The sequence below is a fragment of the Macrosteles quadrilineatus genome, unplaced genomic scaffold, assembly GCF_028750875.1.
Source record: "Macrosteles quadrilineatus isolate MER2022 unplaced genomic scaffold, UCM_ALF_1.0 Scaffold_4__1_contigs__length_99947679, whole genome shotgun sequence".
NCBI lineage: Eukaryota > Metazoa > Arthropoda > Insecta > Hemiptera > Cicadellidae > Macrosteles > Macrosteles quadrilineatus.
This window is the reverse complement of record NW_026542597.1, coordinates 44,939,204-44,965,975: the sequence shown is the minus strand read 5'-3', so window position 1 is coordinate 44,965,975 and position 26,772 is coordinate 44,939,204. Positions and strand designations below refer to the sequence as shown.

General features: G+C 34.1%; 2 protein-coding genes across 6 annotated transcripts in view; one reads left to right on the top strand and one right to left on the bottom strand.

Annotated features, from left to right (window-relative positions):
• LOC128991537 (tRNA-dihydrouridine(47) synthase [NAD(P)(+)]-like) overlaps window positions 1-26,772 on the bottom strand; it is a 60,237-nt gene that overhangs the window by 6,412 nt on the left and 27,053 nt on the right. For 4 of the 5 annotated variants that reach the window (XM_054414506.1, XM_054414509.1, XM_054414505.1 and 1 more), the window contains exons 2-11: window positions 25,657-25,784; window positions 24,876-25,098; window positions 23,879-24,251; window positions 22,704-22,898; window positions 20,004-20,120; window positions 18,699-18,875; window positions 11,926-12,066; window positions 10,617-10,790; window positions 9,839-10,020; window positions 9,043-9,251 (exon numbers count right to left, since the gene is read on the bottom strand). In XM_054414506.1, coding sequence (XP_054270481.1) covers window positions 9,173-9,251; window positions 9,839-10,020; window positions 10,617-10,790; window positions 11,926-12,066; window positions 18,699-18,875; window positions 20,004-20,120; window positions 22,704-22,898; window positions 23,879-24,251; window positions 24,876-25,098; window positions 25,657-25,784 — 1,789 coding nt within the window. In that variant the 3' untranslated portion in view covers window positions 9,043-9,172. Of the gene's footprint in view, window positions 1-9,042; window positions 9,252-9,838; window positions 10,021-10,616; window positions 10,791-11,925; window positions 12,067-18,698; window positions 18,876-20,003; window positions 20,121-22,703; window positions 22,899-23,878; window positions 24,252-24,875; window positions 25,099-25,656; window positions 25,785-26,772 lie in introns of those variants that run through there. The other variant, XM_054414508.1, reaches the window with a different exon arrangement.
• The window catches only part of LOC128991538 (sulfiredoxin-1), a 29,144-nt gene continuing 27,475 nt past the window's right edge, over window positions 25,104-26,772 (top strand). Inside the window, exon 1 of the mRNA XM_054414512.1 lies at window positions 25,104-25,122. The gene's annotated coding sequence lies outside the window, so the exon portion shown is untranslated. The remainder of the gene's footprint in view (window positions 25,123-26,772) is intronic.

Here is a 26,772-nt window from a genome sequence, read left to right as displayed (position 1 = left end):
CAATATCTGGAAATAAATTCTGGGAGCCTTTAAGACGCTTTTACACTAAGCCAGTTGGCAAGCAGATTGAAACTCCAATCCTCATGAGACCCCATTAAGTGGTATTTATCACTAATAAGTACTGCACTGCGATGTGTAAACATGCCTAGTCTGTGGAGATGTTTTAACTTAGAATCTGCCTGTAGTTTTTTATATTTTATGAGCAAAATAGTACATATTTAGAACACGTTACTAACCTGATTGCAAACACGTTCTATAGGACAGCCAACGTTCAGATCTATGAAGTCGACATCAGTTTGTTCTTGTAGCAATTGAGCGCATTTCACCATCTCGTCAGTGCTTGGACCACAAATCTAGCAATGTTAAGATTTCTTTTTACAATAAAGTTAAACTAGCAATAAAGTACCTACCGGTACTGTTAAATACGGTACCAATATTAACATTTTAAGAATAATTGCCTTATAAATACAATACCCCCGCCGCAGCAAACCTGCAGACTAAGCGAATTTCCATTTGCCTGATTGGATTTATACTAAAATGTCTCCTTAAAAATATCACATTTATTCCCTATTTAAATAATATACCCTATACCCTATTTACACGTTTGTACCAAATTTCATCAAAATCGGATGATTTTTGCTCGAGTTATCGCGCTAACGGACACATATATAAATATATATATATATATGAATTTGAACGGATGGTGTTTTTGGTCTCTAGAACTAAATTTTAACTAGTTCTATAATAATCGATAAAGTAATTTTCAATATATAAAATCTGTTTCAGAGGTAATTTTTTTGTCTAGTTCTATTAATGGAAAACATAAATATTGGAATGATAAACACAAACATTAATAATTTTGGTTAGAAGGGGATGAGTTTGTTGAGTAAACGCGTGTTCAGTTCGTCGATAACACTCCAATCATCATCATGATCAATCACTGTTTAGCATCTTTTATGTATTTTACCGTCTTGTAAGTCAATAGTGTAAATATACGTTTCAAGTGATGTATATTTTTATTCACTTTACGTGCTATATTGACTAAACAAAGACTTTATTTGGTAATACATTCTTGTAGATTAGATTTTACAGCACTGGGACACACCACGTTGCTTATTTGGCAAAGTTGAGTGAAGGATGAATATTTAATGACAGATGACAGCTTTGATACTGAATAAGATCAGCTGTTTCCTTAGCCTGGATAATAGTTACCTGGATTCCAAATATGTCTTCAGAGCCATGCCGCCTGATGATAGACCACTCCTGAGTGTCACCTTGCAGTAGAGATTTGGCCATTGTCATCTCACTTATAGTGACGTCCACCCCAAACTCCTTGCAGACTCTGCGGAATGGTAAGTTGCCTAGGGTCGTCATCGGGGCAAGAACTAACTTTCCATTCCAGTCAATCTACATAACGATAGGTTGAATCATGTTACCGTACATGTGTGTTGATGAAACATTATTAAAATGAGTAACATGTAAGAAAATACATGTACAATTAAATGGTAGGTAGTGTTTGCAACCATAGCCTCCTCTAACAAGACAAAGGTGGCAACGCTGCAGTTCCCCATTCTGAAAGAGCTGATGCACTAATTTATAATGGAACATATGAGCAATGTTTATGTTTACAAGTTTGTTATTCCTGTTATTACCATGACAATAGCCATCTCGGTGAGACGTTGCCACACACCAACCTTGTATTAGAGAAGGCAGTACACCTATAAAATGACAATTTACCTCTGTTTATGGTCTTGAAACAAAATTCTGATGCAACTGATATTTGAAATAATGTATACTAGTGTACCTGTTGCTCGAATTCGAGCAATTGCGAAGCATTACAGGCGACTCACGAAGATTATGGAAATACTCACGATCTACACAACAGTTAGATATAATCAAAATCTGTTGTAAATATCTTATCTTTTCTCCAAAATTTGATCTTGTTTTTTAGTGTTTCTAAAAGTCTTTCCCTCTCATAGCCGCATTAGGTTGTCTATAATAACGATTATAAATGAAAAAAATATTTCTTTTCTTCTACTTGGTTGTGTTCTAAGACTTTTACCATGTTTACATTGTTTGCAAATCGGTTATTTTAATGATTGCTCAAGAAATGTAGCATATTGTTAATTAAGTTTTATTTTTAGCCTATATCAAATTGTCCAGGATTTCTCGCTTTTTTCGATTGTAATAATTTCACCAACCCAAGTTTCGTCTACAGATGCAATACGCCAAAGAATATCACCTACGTACAATCTCCAAGAAGTGGTAAACAAAGGCAGAAACCAAGCCATACAATAGATATAAGTTAACTCCTTAAGAAATAATTTTTAGAATTACTGTGATATTAGGATTTTCCACTGATTTGGTAATAGAACATTATATTGCAAAACATGACACGATGCAGAATAAAATCGATTTTAAAATCAGAAAAACCCATTGCAAATACTGTACTTCATTTTGAAAAATTCAATAAATCACAATTTATATATTAACAGCGTTTCATTAAAAAATAGTGTAGAATTATGCATATGGTAAACAAATTTGAAGAGGCAACTTTAAAGGCTTCTGGGGCAGAGCCCCAAGGGAATTTACCTCGTTCCTCTGTTGATGGCTCATCTATAGACCAAGACCTTTCTTTACAGACCCCTACCAAGTTTCTACGCCCAGCCGTTCTCTCAAATTAGCTGGGACAAAAACCCAAATTTTCCTCCATAAGAATAACATGGGATGGGAATTCAAAGGCCACTGGGGCAGAGCCCCAAGGGAATTTACCACATTTCTCTTTTGATGGCTCATCTACAGACCAAGACCTTTCTTTAGACCCCTCTACCGAGTTTCTACGCCCAGCCGTTCTCTCAATTTAGCTATGACAAAGAAAAACCGTTTCAAATTAATATATAGATTTTTGTGCTTTTAAAACTGACAGTCATCGAAGACGACTAAAATAGTAATGTTTTTTTACAGCCTCATGGAACCAATTTGGTGCAAAAATTAGTTGCTTTATAAAATATCAAGAATTACTAGGTACGGTACTTGCATTATTAAAAAAAATATATATTTTTACAATAATATGAATACAACCTTTTTTATACGTTTTTCTTCATACTTTGTCCAAATTTAAGCTAATAATAATATAAAAATTCATTTCTGTAATTACCTTAGTTTTTTCTAAGTGAATATTTTCATCATTGTTAAAATTGTAGATATTGTTTCTCAAAGTGTCTTGAAGATTTTGGTTCAGGACATTTGTCGTATGAAAGGTAGTATTTTTCTGCCATTCTGTGTACAATGGTTCATTGACAATGTTGGTGCCTTTTTCTGTCAAGTGTGTTGCACTGAACCTTAAAATTACTCACATTAGACATGTAAAAAACTAAATTACCGTATAAATTATGTTAATTTGTAAAAGTAACATGGACTAAGTAACTTATGTGAATGTCCAAATCATCAAATAAGAATATAGTCAGAGAAATATAGGATATGACCTAAAAAAATTTGCAAGAAAACGTTTTATGGTTTTTATTTCGTAGTAATGGGTCTTCAGAGTGACATACTAAAAGTTGCCAAAAATCTGTCCACAGGAACCCACCTAAAATCACGATTAAAAATGGCAGATTTTCTCAACATTGGACAAATTTGAAAAAAAGATGCCACGTGCATTTTTTATTCAAAATTTTTTAGATATTGACTTGGGACGACCACCGATGTTTATTGGGTGGTTAGTACTTCATTTCGATAGGGAACTCTTTTTTGGCCGCCATCTTGGATCCGCCATATTGGATATAAATAACAAACATTAAATGTAATGATAACGTTGTGACACATCATTATAAACTACATTTTCACGCTGATTTTAATTTAATATTGTTTTGGGGATCGTAGCTCGTCTCTAATTCGTTCGATTTGAATGATCAATAGCTCAAATGAAAGCCCTTATATCACAGAATATTTAAAAGTTAGACTGAACTGCAAGCATTCATAAGAACTGGAGATATAAGAAAAATTATCTTAAAATATCTTCAAAGTACGTAATGTCCATAGGAAATGTATGGGGGAGAATTTTCGTTTGAATATATCATCAAAACGTAAACAGATATTTAAAAACGGATTTTGGCATTGAAATCAGCGTGAAAATCTAGTTTATAATGATGTGTCACAACGTTATCATTACATTTAATTTTTGTTACTTATATCCAGATGGTGGATCCAAGATGGCGGCCAAAAATGAGTTCCCTATCGAAATGAAGTACTAACCACCCAATAAACATCGATGGTCGTCCCAAGTCAATATCTCAAAAAATTTCGAATAAAAAATGCATGTGGTATCTTTTTTTCAAATTTGTCCAATGTTGGGAAAAGCCGCAATTTTTTATCGTTATTTTAGGAGGTTTCTTGTGGACCAATTTTTGGCAACTTTTAGTATGTCACTCTGCAGACCCAACACTACAAAATAAAACCATAAAACTTTTCTTGCAATTTTTTTCACGTTCCCTGTGTCAGTTTTTTTAGTTTGCTTAGACTAACAATAAACAATATGAAAATAGCAGAAAAAAGACATACTGAAAATAATTAATTATTACATCAATTAACTAACCCAAATCACAACATACAACAATATTGACTGTTTTAATCCCATGCATAGTGTATAAATAAAAAGTAATACCTATATTTTGAATCATGAGTGATAAAATATCTTTTCTTCATTAAAAAGATTACAACTTTAAGTAAAACTGTATCGATATTCTAAGCTTATTCATTTAAAATGTAATGTTTTTTGTACGATTACATATTTTTGTGATTTTACTGTGTACACTGACAAAAGGCAGTACACCAAGGCGGGGTTGGACACTTTCTAACAGGTCTTATTATTTATTGTGATTTCTGTTTAGTTGTTTAGTAGGTATCCTACACTCTAATATGAGCTATGTCTGTTTGTCTGTCTGTAATATGGGCTTTTATTTCTCGAAATCCAGCAGAAAAATGTTGACTAAATTTTGGAGTTAGGGACTTTTAGTCTTAAAAACGTGATTAGCGACAGCCACTAAACGGCCACTACCTCAGGAAAATTCGTATTTCCCTACACAACTCATTTGAAAAAAAAAATTAACATTGGCCTTATGGGTACCCAAGTATGTAACTGTGTTGGTTGAACAAAATATCGAGGAAAAAGTAAACAAAACAATTGTCACATGTGTTTATAACAAGCTATCCACATTACACTAGCAAATTACAAAATACAGTACAAAGGAAAAGACATCAGTTGTAACTATTGAGCAAAGATTACACTGATTACTCGATATAGGCGGAAATAGTTACGAACAAATACTGGTTTTTTTTCTTAGCCCTATCCCACCAAAACTTAATCCCCAAAGTACTGAGGCATTTCAAGTAAACTAATTACATCTGGGTTTTTAATTGGCATAAAACTACTATACCATATCCTGAATCTCAATGAAAAAAGAGACAGATTCTCAATTTCTTTAAAAGTAGTGGCAAAAAAGTGAAAAACCGTTGTCAGAAGCCTTTTTGAAACTAATATGATTTTGTTTAATAGTTGTTTGTATAAAATATATGTTTAGTGTTTACGATATTTTAACAATTAAACCCAATTAACTAGCAAGGCTCAGTGCCCCAGTACTTTATATATTAATATTATGAGCGTAAAGTACGTCATTGCCGCTCGAGAACTATGGTCGCACAAAACTTTAGCTGAGCAATGACTATTTGTGCTCGTAATACACCTAAGATATTTTCTTACCACCATAACTCATTACATCACACAGATTAACTTTTTAGCTGTACTGGTATATAATATGTCATTTAGGTTATGTTTTGCTTCCTGGTTGTGAGTGTTTTTTAGAAATGCCAACTGTGAAATCAGCTGATTTAGCGAGCGGCAAAAGTCATTTCCGCTTTAATCATTCTCGGTTGCTAAATCAGCTGATTTCACTGTTGGCATTTGCATAAGCAAATAACATAACCTAAATAAAGGAAAAACATAACCTAAATGACAATTTATATACAACTAAACGGATAATATGTGTGTTATATATTAACAATCTGTGTGTTAGTAACTGCTGGTATTGATTACCTGCAGTTGGCACCATAGGGACAGAAGCCACTGGTTCTGAAAAGATAACATTCGTCTATTGGGTAGGTGAGGTGGTCCATGATGAGCTTAGACCAGGACTCCTGTACAGTATTTAGTGAATACAAATACTCTGCACTTTAATAGCACTACCCCAGTACAAGGCACAGGAAACAACACACAGTTTAACTGTTGGCTTATCTATATTTGGGGAGTGGTACTTGATGGTTCTATACAAATATATTGCTTCAGCGGCTAGATGATAGTGAAATTGATAAGATAACTTTCAGTAACAAATTAATTTGAGTGACTGTTTAAGATATATCTCTGTCATATGCCTCTCGTGGTATGCTATCACTTGACGGCGTGATCTTGGAAACCCTAGCTTTAGAGTGCCATGCAACAATATATCGGCGTCTACTAAAATCTCTTAGGGATATATTTTAAAAACCTAAGGGTATTATAGAGAGGAAGGTAATTTTAACAAAAAGAAGCAAAACGGCTTTTAGATTCTTAGCATGAAGATCTAAAAGCACTTAGCTAAAAAATTTTCCCAATCCGATGATTCGAGGTGTATGTCTAAACCAAGGATTATGAACACCTCACTTTGCCCCAGTGGTTGTATTATATCGCTACAAACACACAGGTCATAAATTATTTTTATTTGCCACATAGGACGGGATTCAACCCGAGCAGACGAATGCCACTGGCCGTGACACATGCCCTAGCCACCTCAGCTATCTGTGCTTGGAGACTTAGGAGTCAAAAACCGGTATTTAAGCTGACGCCAACGATTGCGAACGGATAGCGCTACAGCAAGTTGTTCAATGCGTTACTAGATAGCAGCACTAGTTAGTCACTGACTATTTAGATGATATTTTTTAGTTGAACCACAACAGTGATCATAAATTGTGTTACTGAGGCTTTGCTGCAAAAAAGTATTTTTCCTAAAATGGCTATATTTATATTATAATATAACCTTATCAAACTAAATCGAGGTTAAATTCAATATTATATTGTAAACTAGATGTCTTTGATTTTATGAGATTTTGGTTTCAATGTTTCAAACAATGCTATCAGAACATTACAATTTATGAGAAAACTTGGAAATTTACAAAGAAAACAAAGTTTTATTTAATGTTTACTACAAATACCCAGACTTTTATTTGTTATATATTTGATATTATCTTATTATTCCAAATTAGACTAAATTAATAAAATAGTGACAACAATTACAGCTACAATTCAACAACAGGTAATGGAATTGAAAGGCAAACAAAAAAGTCTTACAAAATACAAATTATTGGCATAGCACTGAAAGGGTTAAAGGAGTTAAAAAGCACTGTTCAAAAATTAAATAGCAAAATATTTACAAATATTTATTAACTGTAAATTTCCTATTGTTTTCTGAAATGTAATAACTTGTAAGATGGCTTTTTCTTGTTGCACCACTAATAAGCTGCAAGTATTTATTGAATAGCAAAAGTCACTTCATTATAGCAAGTGCTATAGCCCCTGATGATCTGCATGAAGGTAAAATGGCCGTTGCTTCTCTGCTGTAAATGCTGTTTGTAAAGTTCGTATCTAGTGCGACAGTAACTGCTGATAAGGTCAAAATACGAGGTGAAAATAAGAGCACTTATAATCATTCCCGTTCTGCTTACATCCTGCATGACAATGTAGTAATTTCCCACAGCCATTAGCAAAGGTAGAAGGATGTAAGTTGAAAAGAACATCAAATACAAACGCAACCACTCTGTCCAACATATGGAGGGATATTGGAAATATGTGAGTTGTCTGAAGTCCCCCTGGAATGGATGTTGGCCACAGACAGTTTCCCATGGTCGAGACAGGTGACTTCCGTAGACGAGACAAGGGTTGACAGGGTACAGTGGTCGAGACAGGTGACTTCCGTAGACGAGACGTGGGTTGACAGGGTACAGTGGCCGAGGCAGGCAGCAAGTGGGGGAAAATTGAGAACAACATGGCCTAGAGCTGGCAGGGGTTATGGGAATAGAGGGAAACTGAGTGGGAAAACTCTTGGGAGTTCTCACAGATAAAACGGAACAAGGACAGGGCATATTGAATTTTTAATTTTCTATGTTAATTTGGATTGCATGTGTTGTTGCTAAGGAAAACTAGATGTTTTTTCTCAGCCAGATATCTTCTGAAAAAGCAACTTTTTAAAATATTGTAATTGTAGATACTAGCTGATAGTAATTAGTATCTTAAGTAATTTAAAAATTGTATATTTCATAACCACTAGGACGTAAGTGACTCTTTTGACCCCAGCTCAAGTTTCAAAATGAGATGGGTTGAACAGACACCTTTTTCCCGTGTGATGAACTAAGCCATTTTTGTCATATTGTACCATTATTTAAACTAAGTTACAAAACAAAAATACTTTTCATGTAAAGGTAACTTCTCAAAACGACGTGATTCAATCATTTTGTCTATTACGATAGTGTTAGTGTAAATTATACTATCAATATGTCAAACCTTTAACAACAATGCAACAATAGCCTCAACCGATTAAATATATCAACTACTTTCAATACATTGCAATACATAACTACTTAAAATACATGTGATTGCATTTTCATACAATCGAAGTTTACAACAGCTAACTTTTACTCCTAAGGGAGTAAAAGAGCCACTTTGGACCGCAACGCATGTATTTAAAACGGCAGTTTTTGATGCAGTATGACAAAACATGCATTTTCAGATGTTAAGTTGTATTAATTGAAAAATAATTTCTTCAAGTTATTTATTTGAATTATATTGTTTAGGATTTATCTTTGTTAAATTAGAGTAAAAGCCAGATGTTTTGTCCTTGTTCTGAACTGGCATTCTGAACTGGCCTAAACCCATCACGGTTGACAAATAATTAATGGATTCCTACCACTGCCTGTAAAGCCTACATTGGATGATTTTGATGATGAAATAAAACAAAGTTGGTATTTAAACGTCTTTTAAAGTTTATTTGATTGACAGTTAACAATCACAAGTGGAGTATGAATGCCTTATCGATAGAAGATAGAAAAGTATTATCTGTCTCCAACGGATGTAAACAGTTCAACAGTCTTACGTAGCACTCCATGCATTCGCCTTGTGTTTGGGTATGAACTGGAAACCATCAGGGACTGGGCCAAGCAGCATCTCACTACAACAAAAACTCACGTAGTAAAATGTTCTTTTGAGAACACAAATCCAACAAAGCTAATTTTGACTAAATAACTTTCTGCATTCACACAAGGCCACACTAAAAAAACAGGCCGTAATGCTCGTCCAGCATGACGTCACGATAGAAGACGGCAATGACGTAATTTTGCCGTTTGTGATCAGCTGCTTGTTTTAATCTTTCATTGGAAAATAAATAAATAAGTACTTATACGTCATAGCCGTCTTCTATCGTAACGTCATGCTTGGCGAGCATTACGGCCTGTTTTTTTAGTGTGGCCTTGGTTCACAACAGGTAAAATCCAAAGTTGGACTAAACTAATTATTAAAACCCTTGCCATAAAAAAATGTTTAAAATGCAGCAGCGAGTCTGCATTATTATTAGAGTTGTTATTACAAAAATTAGCTAAGTGAGTGATTACAATCATCTGCTATGTTAGCAGTGCAGTTGTGAAATGTGGCAAGGAAAACTCATAATAATCTAGTAGAGTTAGGACTGGCCATGAGACACTCCTTTACTAAACTCTTTCATTCATCTTCTGGGGAGGTTTAAGATTTAGAAGACATTACCTGATCTTGATCCAGTCAGTAGAGTTAGGACTGGCCATGAGACATTCCAGCTCATCCCTCCCCTCAAACAAAGGAACTCTCTCATTCATCTTCTGGGGAGGTTTCTCCATGAGTCCTACAGGCATGTAGCGGTAGAGGAAGGACAACCATTCTAGCAGGAACTTACGAGTAGATTCCACACCCTGGGGGATTATACAATAACGTTATTACGAAACAACCCTGTGGGAAACAGTGGTTTAATTCAGTACACTATATACACTTTACCCTATGATATGGATTGAGTCATTATGGACAGGAATTTCTTATCTTTCAAACTATAGTAAATCAAATCCCGAATCTCAACCATTTGTTTAGATTTTAAGAAAAACATATTGGCCACCTAAACAAACTGAAATTGATCTCATGATTTTACTTTATTTTAGATAATCCAAAACTTATAGGCTAATGTCATGATTTGCAATCTGTCCACGCAAAAATCACAGCATTGATGTTGTTATGATCTTTTGCGAACGTGGATAGTCTACATCATGACATATTTTTTCATGATTGTGATATTACTGTGTGATTCCCATCCTGGAAAACTCTCTTCATTTTGGTATACCCCACCAGAAAACATAAATATTTTTGTACCATTTTATTATATTGAATTTCCTTCCTCTTGAATGAATGCTCAGATCATGGTAGCTCAAGGAAAGGGTAAGTTAACTAAATATGATATTTGTATTTGACTCTCGAATACAATAAATTGTAATCCCTACTTGATAATTAGTGTTATCACCTTAGTGTCACTGCCCCAGTGCTCCAGGCCGTAGTTGGTAAACCTGCGTAACATCTGGAGCCTCTCCTGGCTGGAGATGTCCCAGTGTCTACGCTCCTTGATCTCTGTGAAGATCCAGGGTTTGATGAGAGCTCCTCGTCCAATCATCACAGCTGCACACGTCGGACTCTTCTCCTGTTACATACAATGTTATGTTCACTAACAAGTGATAACACTTCCGGATCACTAATACAAAGCCAAACACAAATATAAATTGGAACACTATATAGTATTGGCTTAAGGAATGTTAAAATACAACAATTCGTTTATGAATCCTGGCTGTCCTACTCAGTTGAGGTGACCATACAAAACATATATTGCTGTTACTGCCGAAGATGTTCAAAATTTCATCATGTCAGTGGACAATTATAATTTTAGTAAACAATTTTAAAGCAATTGATGCTATATAATATTGTATAACCCAATTGTAGAATCACAATTCATATTTTTAAAAACCAATACTTTTCAAAGCAACCCGATTTTAGCCCAAGACCAAAAGGAGAAGATTTGTTACCATGAGATCCAAAGTAAAAATTCCGGCCCACAGACCTCTAATTTATAGTAAGACTAAATAGCTATTAATAGTTTTACATACGTTTATGCTTACGTTTATGACTTCTTTCAAACCCCATTCTCCTCTCATGAAGATGTTAATTAATCTATTAGATTAATCTATTTACAACTTTTAAATAGTTAATAGTAGTGGTTGAATACCGGAATTTCAAATCTCGAATCCGAATCCAACGTCGTCATCGTTTCCCACAATCACAGCAACGTTGTGAAAATTTACCTAAATTGTGATTTCTATCATTAAATAATTTATTTTAACTACAAAGAAAAAATAACAATTTCACAAAAAAGTTAATTTTTTTTAGTTTAAAAATCTGTACTCGCATTACACTTTTACCATGTTTACTACTTTGAACAAACATAACAAGTTGTTTGCGCAGGCAAAAAAAAAGGTGTAGGCAAACTAAATATGACATATTTAATTTTTTTCTACTGTCTAGCTAATTGAACCTCAATCAATCACCCATGTATCTTTTCTTGTGATTCAACATAGTCGAGATTTGACTTTTAGTTTAGGTTAGTCACTACTTGTAATAGTAACTTTTAAATCTGCATTAACTCAATTTTGAAGTTTTCCCCGTAGCTTGATTCTAACTTGCTGTGACTTAACATTTATCAGATACCATTTCTTGCCTTATTATTATTGTATGACATTTTTTTTAAATTTATTATAGATGGTCAATGTTGGCAAGACACTTACCCTAACTAAGTCATAGTCCTCATAGGACAGTATGTCTCCATTACCAACCAACGGTGTAGGAGCTGCCGCCTGAGCACATTGCTCGATGTACTCCCAGTCTGCCAGCTTAGTATACCTCTGCTCCTTGGATCTGCCATGCACCTGAAAACACAACTTGCTTCTTATCCTGAACATAAGATAACCTTGATCATAGATAAATGTATAGTGGCGAGTGGGAAGTGCATTAGAATCCTTCGCACACCACTATTGTTTTTGTAAATTTTTTGTCACCTCAAAAATTGCTGTTAGAAATCTCATTTAATGTATGTAATTAGTAGGCAAAGAGTGGTGGGGGAATTTTTTGTCTCATTGGTACTACGCTCCTTCCTTGCTATCCTAATTAACACAATATTTACCAGCCTTTGCTTTTCCTACTAAGGACAATACTTTTTTATATCATAATATGACAACTACCCTGAACTAGCCACCCTAAATACAAGTTCTACTAGGATTGAAATGGAAAATGGGAGGTTAATCTATAAGTATAAAAGAGGATGTTTGTATATATATATATATATATTTGTTTGGCAGTGATAAACTCAGACACCGCTGAACTGATTGCCACGAAACTTGGTACATACGTGTAGAATTTCATGGAATAGGTTTATACACCATCAATTTCGTGATCGGTCCAATCGGCTCCGCCCCAGTGGCTCTGGAGTTTCCCATGTTAACGTTATGAGAAATGGAATTAATTAATCTTAACAGCTGTTTCAATTAAACAAGTTGGTTCTGTTCTATGATGTTCAATAGCATTAAAGTTACAAGGATTACCAACAGGGTGCAGCAGCACTATTATTTCTTTTACATTTATGACAACAGCTAATTTGCAACCAAAAGGTGAGTGAGCATAGCGAACGAACTTCAACATGGAGGCGAGTTAGCGTAGTGAACGAGCTAACCTGAAGGCAAGTGAGCGTAGCGAACGAGCTAACCTGAAGGCAAGTGAGCGCAGCGAACGAGCTCCAACCTAAAGGTAAGTGAGCGTAGCGAACGAGCTCCAACCTAAAGGTGAGTGAGCGTAGCGAACGAACTTCAACCAGGACATGATTGAGCCGAATAGAAAGACCAAAAATATTGTCTACCCACTAGCATTAATATAAGAGCAATAATAAAGAATCGGTTATCCTTTGTACTATATGTGTTTCATTAGTTGTCGTACGTATTTTAATTTAGTTATAAACACTTCATATACAATAAGACAATTAAACGTTACGGTACTTAAATTATAACTAGTCAAAGGCAAGACAACGTCTGCCGGGTTCAGCTAGTAAGTAATCTATATATTAATACGCAAGCAGTTTTCTTTTCACAGTCATAACTCGATAACAACTTGACGGATTTTAACGTTTGAGGTGTCAAATTAAAGGTATTTTCACGTAGATGTGCAAATACGTCTCAGAATATTATGAAAGGGCATCACTTAAGTATAGTTAAGGGCTAAAGTTTGGGAACGGTGGCGCTATCTGTTGACATTAGACCAAACCATCAAACTCAATTCCCTTTGTTTACAACTAAACATACAGGGTGAGTTTTAATTGTCCCCCCCCCAACTTTTTTCTACATTTTTTCAAATATCAATCCCAGACCACTTCCAAACATTGTTGGGTAGTAAGTACTTCATTTTGACAAGGTGTTCATTTCTGGCCGCCATCTTGGATCCGCCATATTGGATGCAAAATATTTTTTTCAAATGTAAAGGTGGGGTTGTGACCCATTATTTCGAACTAGATTTTTACCCTGATTACAATGCCGCAAACCGTTTTAAAAAATCTTGATTCATTCTAAAGTTATGAGGCCTTTTTAAAACTTTATTTTTAGCCCATTTTAACATTGTGCATTTACAAACTAAGATCATAATCTCAAAATAGTGCTAGATAAAGATAAGTATACACTACCAGTTATTGTAAACCTATTTTCACTTATTTATGACTGATGCATTTTTTTCGGCCGCCATCTTGGATCCGCCATTTTGAAATGGGATAAACTATTTTAAATATGAAGGGTGTGTTGTGACCCATCATTTTGAACTACATTTTTAAGCTAAACACAATGCCGCAATCCATTTTTTGTTATCAAGTTTTATTTATGAATTATTGCAATATTTTTGTTTAAAATGTTAATATTTCAAAATTAAAATATGAAAATAAAAAATGGACCATGGAATTGAGTTCAGCTTAAAAAAGTAATCCGAAATGATGGGTCACAACACCCCTTTTATATTAAAAATAATTTATCACATTTCAAAATGGCGGATCCAAGATGGCGGCCGAAAAAATACATCATTCATAACCAAGTGGAAATAGGTTGGCAATGACTGGTAGTGTATACTTATCTTTATCTAGCACTATTTTGAGATTATGGTCTTAGTTTGTACAAGCACAATGTTAAAATGGGCTAAAAATAAAGTTTTTAAAAGGCCTCATAACTTTAGAATGAATCTAGATTTTTAAAAACGGTTTGCGGCATTGTAATCAGGGTAAAAATCTAGTTCGAAATAATGGGTCACAACCCCACCTTTACATTTGAAAAAAATATTTTGCATCCAATATGGCGGATCCAAGATGTCGGCCGGAAATGACCACAATGTCAAAATGAAGTACTTACTACCCAACAATGTTTGGAAGTGGTCTGGGATTGATATTTGAAAAAATGTAGAAAAAATTTGGGGGGGGGGGACAATTAAAACTCACCCTGTATGGACGTATTTTGAAATAGTTTTTAAGTTTAACCACAGACAGCAGGACTTATTACATTCAGAGCAAAGCCGGAATTTTATATTTGTATTTAAACATCTGTTAACTAAGCCTGGTTCATAAATAAAGAGTTTCCTAGCAAGACTTGACAACAAATTGTTTGTAATACTGTAAGTTAGTTGAATTTATTTATTTAACTTACATCGTATTTTACTGAATTATCATGTAGTTTTGGTTACAGTTTGGTGTGATTAAGTGAATGTTTGAACGTGATTATTCACAGTGCAGTTACCCGTTACATTACCATATTATCACCCATATCTTATTTATTTGTAAACCTACTTCCTTAAATTATTACAAGCTGCTATACCCGTGCTTTGCAACGGGAAGAAAATGTGACCTAGAGAGCTATTAAAGTGGTGCTGATGTGTGTTTTAAAATACATCAACTCTATGATTTAGTTTGAAAATAAAACTGATTTAAAAAGTGTAAACCTACTTACTTTCAAACCCCTACTTTTGATGTTAATAGATCCCTAAGAATATGACAACATACCTCAGTGTTGTAATAGCATCAATTATTGCTTCATATAGATGCTTCATGAATGACATGTTTTACCATTTTCTTCAATTTTAGTCCAGCCTCTTCACATGTAGTTTAATATATAAATTAAAAAACGAAACTTTGAGCAATACTTTACAAAACATATACAACCTCACAAACAAAACATAACCCTCCTCAATCTACATAAAGCAAAACAAACATCTTATTCGAGTAAATAAACAAACACCAGTTCATTGCACTGACCAGCTGTTTCATTAACAAAATTAAATTAAATCATTTAAACATTGGAAGCATGCCAGGCGTAGCCCTTTGGAAATCAGCCTGTGGGGCAGAGCCCTTAAGAAATTCGTCCATATCAATACTTTTCGGCATATCTACACACTCTAAGCTTCATTTTGATGTGCCATATGCCTATATTTTTATTTGGTAAATGACCTTAACAGTTTACATAAAATTTGATTGTATCACTTTAATAATATAATAGATATTTTTGGGATCCTCATAAAATTTAGAACAAAGTGGCTATTTTAAAATATTTGTAGACCTAAAATTATAAAAATTTATTGAGCGTAAACATAAATTTTTTGAGAAATGTTAACCCCACAAAAATTGTTGAGAATTTTTTTTGTAATGTTTTATATATTACACTGAAGCCCATAATTTTCCAAACAAAATGATATATAAAACAGTATACTTCAGAGTGTTTTTAAGTTTCTAAGATACATTTTAATAAAACCCTGCGATTGCGCAATAAATGGGCGGATCTTAGAAACTAAAAAACACTCTAAACACAGCCACCTCTAATACAAGGCCGCGGCGAGCAAAAAGTGGCAACGTTGCATCCATGTCTTGATGCGCGGTTGCCTTACCATTACAGTGAATGGAGGAGTCGCGTATTCGACGTACATAATCACGTTTCTAATACCCTTAATCATTAGTAACGACATTGAACTTGTTACTACAGCATGTCAGATAGATGTGATGTGCCTGGATGCAAGAATAATTACGAAAGCTCAATTAAAAATGAATAATACATACAGTGTTCTAAGATTCTACGTGATCCGCCGCATAAGCAACAATAGCTTCCTGCTATTCTTCGGTCAAATTAGACATCTTAAAACAATTCTCGTTTTTGTGTGAAACATTTTCACGAATATGAACTTAAATTTGTAAAAAAATGTGAGAATAAGGCAATGATTCGTGTAAATATACACGCGAGAAGCGAGTTTTAGGTATGAGAAAGCCGTACTATTTCCTTGTTTATTTGTCTATCTATTGATAAAAGCTGTTGTTAAGTGATTAAAATAACTTAAATAACCAGCACTTCGAAGAAATGAACCGGTGTTTCTGTTAAGTAGGCCTACTAGTAAAAAATATGTACTACACCATCTAACAACTAAAGCATCATATTCTCCGACTCCAGTCTGAATGTTGATGTGATAAAACAATTCTATTAATATTGTGGAAAGCCATATGGAGGCCTAGCTTCTGAAATCGTTTACAAAATGAAAAACGTTTTGCTTAGTAATTATTCAAAGAAAATAAATTATTTATAGTCAGTATGCCTTCAAAATGAAAACTTCAAATTTTGTTGTCGCTAACTAATGGTTTTCTCAGGTAGACTAAAACATAATATTCCTATTGAAAATTGAAAATTAATTTTATTCGAACAAATTGTAAGATGTTAGTCTCTACAAATCCCAAAGTCTCTACAAATATTGAAGTGGCAATAAGTTAGTCAGTCCTACTGTATTACCTTTCTTGGTATAGTAGCTATATTTTGTAAAATTTAAGCCCAGTCAGTCTAGTAGTTTTTATTATATTGAATAACACACATATATACAGACACCATGAGATTGTTATATAATAGTATAGATTATCAAATTAACAAAGGAAATATGTAAAGTCCATCTATTTCCACATTTATCGTACTTACAATACGATAAATGCAACCAAAAACATTATGCTAGTATTTTTAGTTTTAGACATATTGTGGTATGTTGCAATTTTTCACTAAATAAAAAAAAACCTAGATTCTAATTTGTCTATTTTACCATACCCTAAAATCCATTAAAATATGTAATTTAAATACTTTGATTCATTGATACAGAGCAGCAATACTCTCATTGATGTTTATAGCCTAGCACGAGTGCCGGACTCAGGCGGCGGGTGAGTGCGGCGTTGCCAGTTCGAACGTCGCGGCCTTGTATTAGAGGTGGCTATGCTCTAAAGTATACTGTTTTATATATCCTTTTGTTTGGAAAATTATGGGCTTCAATGTAATATATAAAACATTACAAAAAAAAATTCTCAACAATTTTTGTGGGGTTAACATTTCTCAAAAATTATAAAATAAATGAAAAAAATTTATGTTTACACTCAATAAATTTTTATAATTTTAGGTATTTTAAAATAGCCACTTTGTTCTAAATTTTATGAGGATCCCAAAAATATAATAATATAAGGAAGTAGGTTTCAAATAAATAAGTTATGGGTGAAGAAGATTTCATACATTTAGCGTTAGCTAAGAATGCATAGCCTAACCATAGCTAGGAATCTGGGGGATAATTTACTCAATATCACTACCTACTTCTTCAGGATCATCAACCAGCCCTTCAAAATCACTTAAATCTTCTTATAATACACCACGTATATCACTAATTTTTATTTTTAACACTAAAACAATGATAAACGTAATAAAACACATCAGTCATCGGTGCGAGGTTAACCAAGTTGTTTACAAACACGCACGTCATCTGTCTGCTACAATATTTTCGGAACTAAAATGAAAAGCGTCTAGAAACAGACATCAGGAGAAAGCTTAGAATCTGCCGAAAACAACGATACCAATCTCAATCCAGTTCAATCTGATTCAGTCAGTCCCAGAGCCTTCGGCGTAAACGATGTTTGTGTGTTGCTAAAGCGATGCATAACACCACGGCGGGTCTGTTGTGGGTCGATTACGCTACAATAGACATAAACAGATGACGCTTAACACTCGGAGGGTTAAAGGAAAGGAAAGAGTACAGAACCCAATAACTAGTAAAAACTGAAAGATAAAAATAAATGGAAGTTTGGTCAAAATTAAAATTACCGATTCGCAGATACTAAATCCCTGATATAAAAAAAAAAACTTGTGTTTACAGCAAGCTAAAAAAATTGTTGAGTAATATTTGCTGATTGCATGTAAGAATGAGATACTAATCATACAACTATTCATCTGATATAAGCTTTTTAATAACAATAAAATGCTGATGATTCTCGAATATCCGACCATCTGTGTTATTAGAGGTTATTAGGGGTTGAGATTATTACATGTTAGTAGTTTAAGTGGTGTTTTTACTTTATTAATGTTATTTTTTATCATGACATATTTACAATGGTGTTTTTATTATTTTTTGTGTTTTCTGACTTTGCTGCAGCTGGTTTAGGCCAGTAATATCAAACACACTGTTTAACATTGAGTCAACTGACCATGACTACATCAGCTCCAGCGTCTACCAGATCTCTCATCATTGTATGAGCCACAGGTTTGCTGGAGTACACGCCTATCCGTGTCTTGACTGACAGAGGCACGTCAATCACTGACTTCATACTCTTCACAATGGAAAACAATGCCTTCTTCTTGTTCAGAAGTCCACTTCCAGCTCCCTGGGAAACGGAAAATGTTGTAATAGCAGGTTTTATCATTGTTGATTTATTTGCAGCAGGTCATGTAAATGTACAGTTTTAATTTACGTGTGAGTGAAGTTTTTAGTTTTGTATGCTTGTCGTATTAAACTAGACACAGTCTATTCCCTCTGCCAGAGGGTCAATGAATAATGAAAAATAATTTCTAGAAAATTCTTCAAATTGGATTTAACCTTTTTACTGGCCTGGGACTGTTAGACAAGTAAAACAATAAAATATTCGGTATCAGCAAACTGACACATACTTTCTCACATTAGATGGACAATATATTTGAACATACAACTTTTACGAGGAAAAAGTGTATACTAACTATACTGGGTAACTGGAGGGGGCTATATGGGGAGCGAGCTGGTCTGTACTATAGGGCTTCAGAGCTTGAGGTCCCTGGTCCAACTCCTGCTAACCACTAATACATTTTATATATGTGATAATGCAGTAACCCCCAAGTAATGTTTAAAACAATTCCCAGCTGCAGCTGGTGCCTACAGTCCTATAGGATGTAAAGAAGTGACATAAAAAACGTATAGTGTAGTTATTCTATTGGTATGTTAGGGGAATGTCACAATAATTACAAAAACGTCTGAATCTTTACAGTGTTGGGGGTTGAGCAGTTTTATTTAAAGTTAAATATGTAACATACTAAATTTCTATCAAAATCATTTGAGCCATTTTTGTAGAAAACCTCAATTTTGGTTAATTTATGGGATTTTATCACCATTAAAATTCTAAATAAAAAACCAAAAAATCTAGAGAAAAATACCAAATGCACGTACACCCTTAAGAAACCGAAATACGAAATTCAAATTTATATCCCTACATAAGTTATATATCTCTACAGTTTTAACGTTAACACCTCGTTAATTTTTCAAAAACGGTAAAAATAAAAATCAACCAGTTTGCGAATTTACAAAATTCTCTATGGCACTAATCTGAACCAAGCTCAAAAGATAAGATAGGGGTCATCTTGCAAAATGTTTAAGCTTTTTCTTAAAGCGCGTATAGTATGGTCAGAATACTTGTTTGTCAATTTTAAAAGAGTTTTCAGTCAGTTGACAAAATTATAAAAAAATATATAGGAAAGATTATTACCTGATTATATACAAGGTCTATAGGACAGCCAACATTAATATCTATGAAGTCTATGTTGGTTTGCTCTTGTAGTAGTTGGGCACAGCGGGTCATTACGTTGGTATTGCCTCCACACACCTTTAACATATTTACAAACAACTTTTACTTTTTGGAAACTACTTTTAGTTGTAATGTGAATAGTTTTAATCAAAAATAAAAATGTCTTAGTAGAGTTAAGCTTAATTATTTTGTAATAAAATATTCCCTACATAGAGATTCTTCAGTTTGCGTGAGCCAAGTTAAACACACCATTACATTTGAATGTTAGAATGTTAGAATATTAGATGGAGGACTATACTTTCCAATTTGCAGAAAGTACTACATATACCAAATAATTTTGTTGTTGTAATGAAAAAAATATATATATATATATATATATACAGTCCAACCTCAGTATAACGAATCTGAAGGGACCGAACTGAATATTCGTTATATCAAAGATTTTGTTAAAACGAGGTTCGTTATATAGAGGTTAGGTTTGCAGGAATTTCGCTAAGTCGAGGTTCAGAACCAGCATCGGTCAATATAGGTCGGGATTTGACCTCATTCAAATACAATTAAAGTAGCATAGGCTACGATACTTTACAGTACAGTGTTTACATTGTACAGTAGAACCTAAATTATCCGGCATGGCATAATAAAGGGGAGGGATCTTGAATATTGCGCAATCATGACAATGGCATTGACCTTGGTACAGGTTAAAAACTGTAAGTGTAAAATCACAGCTTGTTCTAACCCTCCTAAAACCTAGCCAAACACTGTATTGCGTAGTCATAAACCATGTAAAGAACAAAACAAAACAGTAGAAAGTTTTGTAAGCTACTGCTCGTGATAGGCCGGTAGGCTACTTACAGTACAGTACTGATTTATCACAACAGAGGAATGTCAATAATAATCATTAACTATAGCATTGGTGTTGCTAGTTGAAACAAATCGTATTGAAAACAATAAATTATTAGATAAGTCATTATAAAACTATATAATCATAGCCAACTTAAGGATAATAAAAACAGTCGTAAATGGAATGTTAAGATAACGATGTTGCTATTCTTTCTCTTTGGGTTTGTTTTTATATTCTTTCTTAGTTTTCTCGTTATCCAAAAATTGTACAATTCACCATAGTTATCCCATATCGCCCAATCACAAACACAGCTTACTAAACATTACGTCGTCATCAGTCCTCAGTAAATGAAATCAGTTCAGTTCTCAGTTGCAACATAGCGCGCGCATCGACAGCAGACAAAGATGTAAAACGGAGCAGACGAATGTTAGCGCAAGCGATGACGTGACCTTTCCATTTCATTTGATAAATAAACAGATTTTCCCAAAACAATAATTGGGTGGGGGATTTGTTATATTGAGGGAAAGACGTAGACAATTCGTTATGCAGAGGTTAAATTCGCAATATAGAGGTTCTGACAATGACAAATTCGTTATATTGAGGTGTCTTATTTTAGCCGAAATCACAAAAAATTTGTTAAATCAAGGTCGTTTTTATGGTTTGTTCGTTATGTAGAGGTAAAATATACATTGTGTCTTATGGAGAGTTCTAGGGGATTAAAAAAAATTCGTTATATCAAGGAATTCGTTATATCGAGGTTCGTTATATCAAGGTTAGACTGTATATTTATACTCAATTTACAGGATGGTAGCATATTATGATTGATAATTTAAATTATGTTTCAACTGAATATAGTCATAAAAATAAGAGTGGTCAATAATATTAATAATATTTGGTCCAGTAGTAGGCTAGCTGTCATAAGATTTGCAAAAGTTTTTTAGTATATAAGATGATCATTGTTGTAATGTTGCATGGAGATGGAACAGTTGACCCAAAAATATTCGGGATGCTACTGTTCCATCTCCAACAATCACTAAAAAAACTACTTTTTTATATTAAACCAATAACATTTTGAGTTAGCATGAGGTTATTTTCATTCTTGAATGCATATTTAACTCAAATAAACTTTTAAATCGGCGAAAAGATAATTACATTTTCTTACATACATATACAAAGTTGCTTTTGTGATAACTCAAAATTACCAAGAGTGGAGATAAAACAGTTGCATTCTCAGCCAGCGATATGCCTACAGTATATTGATTTTAAAATACACTTTAATCAACTTGATCTTTCTGTCAACGAAGCCTGCCAATCAGAAAAAAGCGCTATTTACAAATAAATAAGGTAACTTAGTGTTTTCTATAAGCTACAGTGGAACCACCTTAATTTTATTTACCTTATTACTTCTTTTATTTGAATTAATCTCTCGGTCCTTAAGTAATCAGTGTCAAAATAATGTGGGTAGCCTGTAAACAAAATTATAGCTTTGTCTGTACATTGCGCAGAATTTTTTGTTATTTTAACATTTTATAGCCAAAGAAGCCGAAAAAAGTCTAGTCTCAATAGGAAATGCAACATTTTAAAAATGAACTAAATACATATGCTTTGGATAAAGTTGTTCAATTAAGTGTGAATTTTATACTTTTAAACCTTTAATTACTAAAAACATGTCTAATTCAAATTGTTAGCGTTTGAATAATTAGCCTTCTTAAATTCCACTGTACGCACATAATAGGCTATCTTGCATGCATTAGCTGACACCGTTTTCTCGAAAGTTGATGAAAATTTGAACACTAAATTTCATTGAAACTCTCATTTACCTGAACGCCAAAGATGTCCTCAGATCCGTGCCGCTTAGTGAGAGCCCACTCTTGGGGTTTGCCCTGCAGCAAACATGATGCCATCGCCATCTCACTGACCGTCACGTCAGCTCCAAACTCCTTACACACACGGCGGAACGGTAGGTTACCTAGCGTGGTCAACGGAGCTAGAATCAGCTTGTCCTTCCAGTCTATCTGAGCAAACAAGTTGTTGGAATTACACATTAATAAAATGCACTAGAAATCTTCATTCCTTACCTACTATTATGGTATTATGTACCAAAATTGTGAGCTTAAAGTGCCAAAGTTTTGCTTTTTGGGGTAATTACATAGGCCCTATCATTGTCTTTTAGATACTTAGTAGACACCCCAGCTGAAGGTGATATTATTCAAATTATAATAGAGTTGACGAGCACTCAAAGAATGTGCTTGCGTCAAAATTCTATTTCCTTTTACTTTCTCCCCCTATATATAGTATATGGAGAAAGTATGGTTTTTGTCCAAACTGTTGAGTTTGAGTGGATATATCCGTTTTGGGTCCCCCTGAACCCAAAAAATAGAGTAGGTGGAGAAAGTACTGTTTTTGTCAAAATTATCGAGTTTGAGTTTTGAGAGGATATATCCGTTTTGGGTCCCTCTGAACCCAAAAGAGGTTGGTTTTTGAAGTGATGTCTGTGTGTGGATGTGTACAGAGCTACAGACCACAACTTCCTGTGGTCCAATTTTGATGAGATTTGGTCTGTAGGTACTATGGTACTACTAATCTATGGTATCTTCAGGTGTTTTATTTATGTTTTCAAAATTTTGATTTTTAATGGTGGTCTTCCCATGAATATTACGACTTTTTCAAGGCAGTAAGTATCAAGGTTCAGTATTAAATTGATAAGGCAACATTTCTACACCAACATGTTTATATGTTGTTTTTGTTTGTCTCAATTGGTTATTATTTAAGTTTTTCTTCTTTGTACCTTATATTGAGATTAAGACAGAATAACACATTTATTGAAAGTTAACTGAAGGTTTGTGTCCAGTTTACTTAGCTTTCGGGGTCCCAACTAAAATATTCTAGGGTCCATACACTGTATTTTTAATTCACTTTTTATACAATAAAAAATAGGTGACCACTACTTTAAATATGAGGTTAAAATTTAACATTTTAAAACTGACTTACTTACCTTTTTCTTCTCTGAACCTTCAGATTTGGCAGTGCCATTGTTTAATGTTGGCCCAAGTGTTTTGTCTACCACACACTCACTAGGCCTATCATCTTTGGCGTCAGCAGGTTTTGAAGTACCTTCAAGTTTTGTTTCTAGCACAGGTTCACATTCTATGTCTTTTGTTTGTTGTTTATTTGCTTGTATCCCCTTGTTCAATTCAACCAATACCTTCTCTGACTTGTCAAAATTATATGTTCTTTTCCTCAAGGCATATTGTACACTGTGGTTAAGCCCGTTTACTGTATGAAGGCTAACGTTTGCCTGCCATTCAGCGTAGAGAGCTTCATTAACAATGTTTAGACCTTCAGCAGTAACATGCTTCGAGTTGAACCTTCAGTGAAAACAAAATTTTAGAGTCAAGCATAAAAATCCATTAGACTAAAATTAGTTCGAACTAAACAGGGTAGACATAGTAACCTGCTTAAACAACAGCAATTTCCAAAATAGTCCGAATAGACCATTAAAATTTTGTATGGCTACACCTAAACGACTTAGAGGTCTAGTAAAAAGGTCTTATGATTTACATTGATCCTAGTTCAAAGTTATTGAATATTTAAATTGAGAGTACATAATTACCTATCAAAAAGTATAGATATAAGGCAAGTTATTACCTTTTTTTTGTTACCTTAAGTAGGCTACTGGAAACAAAAGTGTTGGGCTATTTTATGTTTGAATAGATATTTTAAAAGTTTGTTTAATTTGCATTAAAAATGTTGGTATAATTTCATATGAACAGAAAAAATACAAAGCCGCAGTATGTAACATCACAATTTAAATTACCCACAGGCCTAAATCTTAGTGTTTCAACAAATATCTATTAAAAGGTATTTTAAGCAAAAATATTAGAAACATGAGTACCTACTGTAATACCTGAGAACAGAACATTTATGGATATTTTCAAGAACTGTAGATTTTACAGTCAGCTCTTTCAAGTGTCAGTGTAACATAAACAAACCTGCAAGTAAGTCCACGAGGACAATGTCCTCTGGTGTTGAAAACATAACACTCATCTCCGAGGCTTGGCAGTTTGTTTGATGAGTAGTGCTGCAAGTCATGTGTAAATTTGCAGGTGTCCATGTTACATTTGGGATCAGTATCTGTCCGTCTGTCAATCAACCGAGGACACAGTTCTTGCTCTCTGTCCACTTTGTACGTCACGCCTCGGTTTTTATTCATACCTAGAAAAAGTGAGGGTTGATAAGGTAGGTCTACCTATAACTTTTATGTAAAATTTAAATTAAGGCTGTTTATAATGTCACAGTTCTGTATTTGCTGGTGTTTGAGTGAACAAATACACTGTTGGTTCGTTAAGTACTTAGGTATTTTCACAGAATAGTTTAGTTTGCAAATTATTGACTAAAGAAGACTCAATGCAGTATTAAAATGAGAACATATCTTATGTTTGATTTAAGAACTTTTATCCTGACTTGGTAACTTTATGGTTGAAACTGGACCATGTTGATCATGATGAGAGAACTTAGAATGGAAAAAGTTCTTCTCCAAGAAACAGCTGGTCTAAACCAGTAACAAACCTACGTACACAGACCATTTCACTGCATTCTACAACTGCGCTGGATTCACATTCAGCTTCAAATACATAACTAGGCGTGACTTAGGACCTATTATATTATGTGAATGAATTGGATTTGTAAAAAAAAGGTTGACTTAGGGCCTAAGGCCTAACACATAATGGAAAAAATAAGGTAAAAACAAGAAATGTAATTATGATAACTTACCTCTCTGCTTCTTGCTTCTTTTTGAGTTTCGGCCACCACCGTAGCCATTTTCCCATTGCTTCCGCTTCTCCCCAGCCTTGCTTCCAGTGACTTCTGAACTTTGATTTTTTGACTCATTTGAGACATTTCTACAATTAAATAAAAATAAATTAGAATTACATAGGCTATCACCTAATGCTACATAGGCTTTAAGTTCCCACCGACAATAGGCCTACTTACTAAATTACCCATAATTTAAGTTGCCAGTCAATGTTAAAGGCTAGATTCCTGGATTAGGATTTCTGAGGTACCTAACCAATGTAATACTAAACCAACAACCAGCTTCTGGAGAATCTCCATCGTCAATCTAGTAACCATAAACTAATCAAATTGGACAAATAACTAAAACCAAATACAATCAGTCCACAGATGATTTATAAAATTTCTTGGTTGTGAAGCTGGGTTCCCTTTCCTCGAGGTCTTTCATTTAGAGGATCCAGTTGTGAATTCCAAACCGAGCCAGGCACCAGCATCTATTTGAGCTTGGCTTTGCTGGCAGGAACTATCAGGGCCGGTTCTAGGAATTTTTCGGAGTTAAGCGAACACCCGAATCAGCGCCACTTAGGATTTCCAATAACATAACATAACCGTATTTGTGAATTTTTTCCCAATAATTTTGGGAAGAACTTTTTTATAAGCTTAGGTTAGAAGAATACTTGCAATAAAAGACTGTTTATTATTCGCAGAAACTTAACATTTTTACACTTTTACTCATCATATAAACTTTAGCAAAACCAAGGCCACATTAAAAAAAAAAAACAGGCCGTAATGCTTGTCAATCATGACGTCACGATAGAAGACGGCAATGACGTAATTAAGTTTATATTTTTGTTTTCCATGAAAAGATTAAAACAAGCAGCTGATCACAAACGGTAAACATGACTTCTTTGGGCTGACTGGACTCGCCACCAGATGATTTAAACAAAAATCTTGTTTTTAATTGAAGCATGTATCTTCCTCTTCCAAATTCGCCTTACCCTTTTAGCGAATTTCCCTATAGGGAAGTAGCTATTACCGTAGGTGGCACGGTAAGACCTAGACCCGGGACCGATTTACTTTTTCATTTTGATGTCCCCA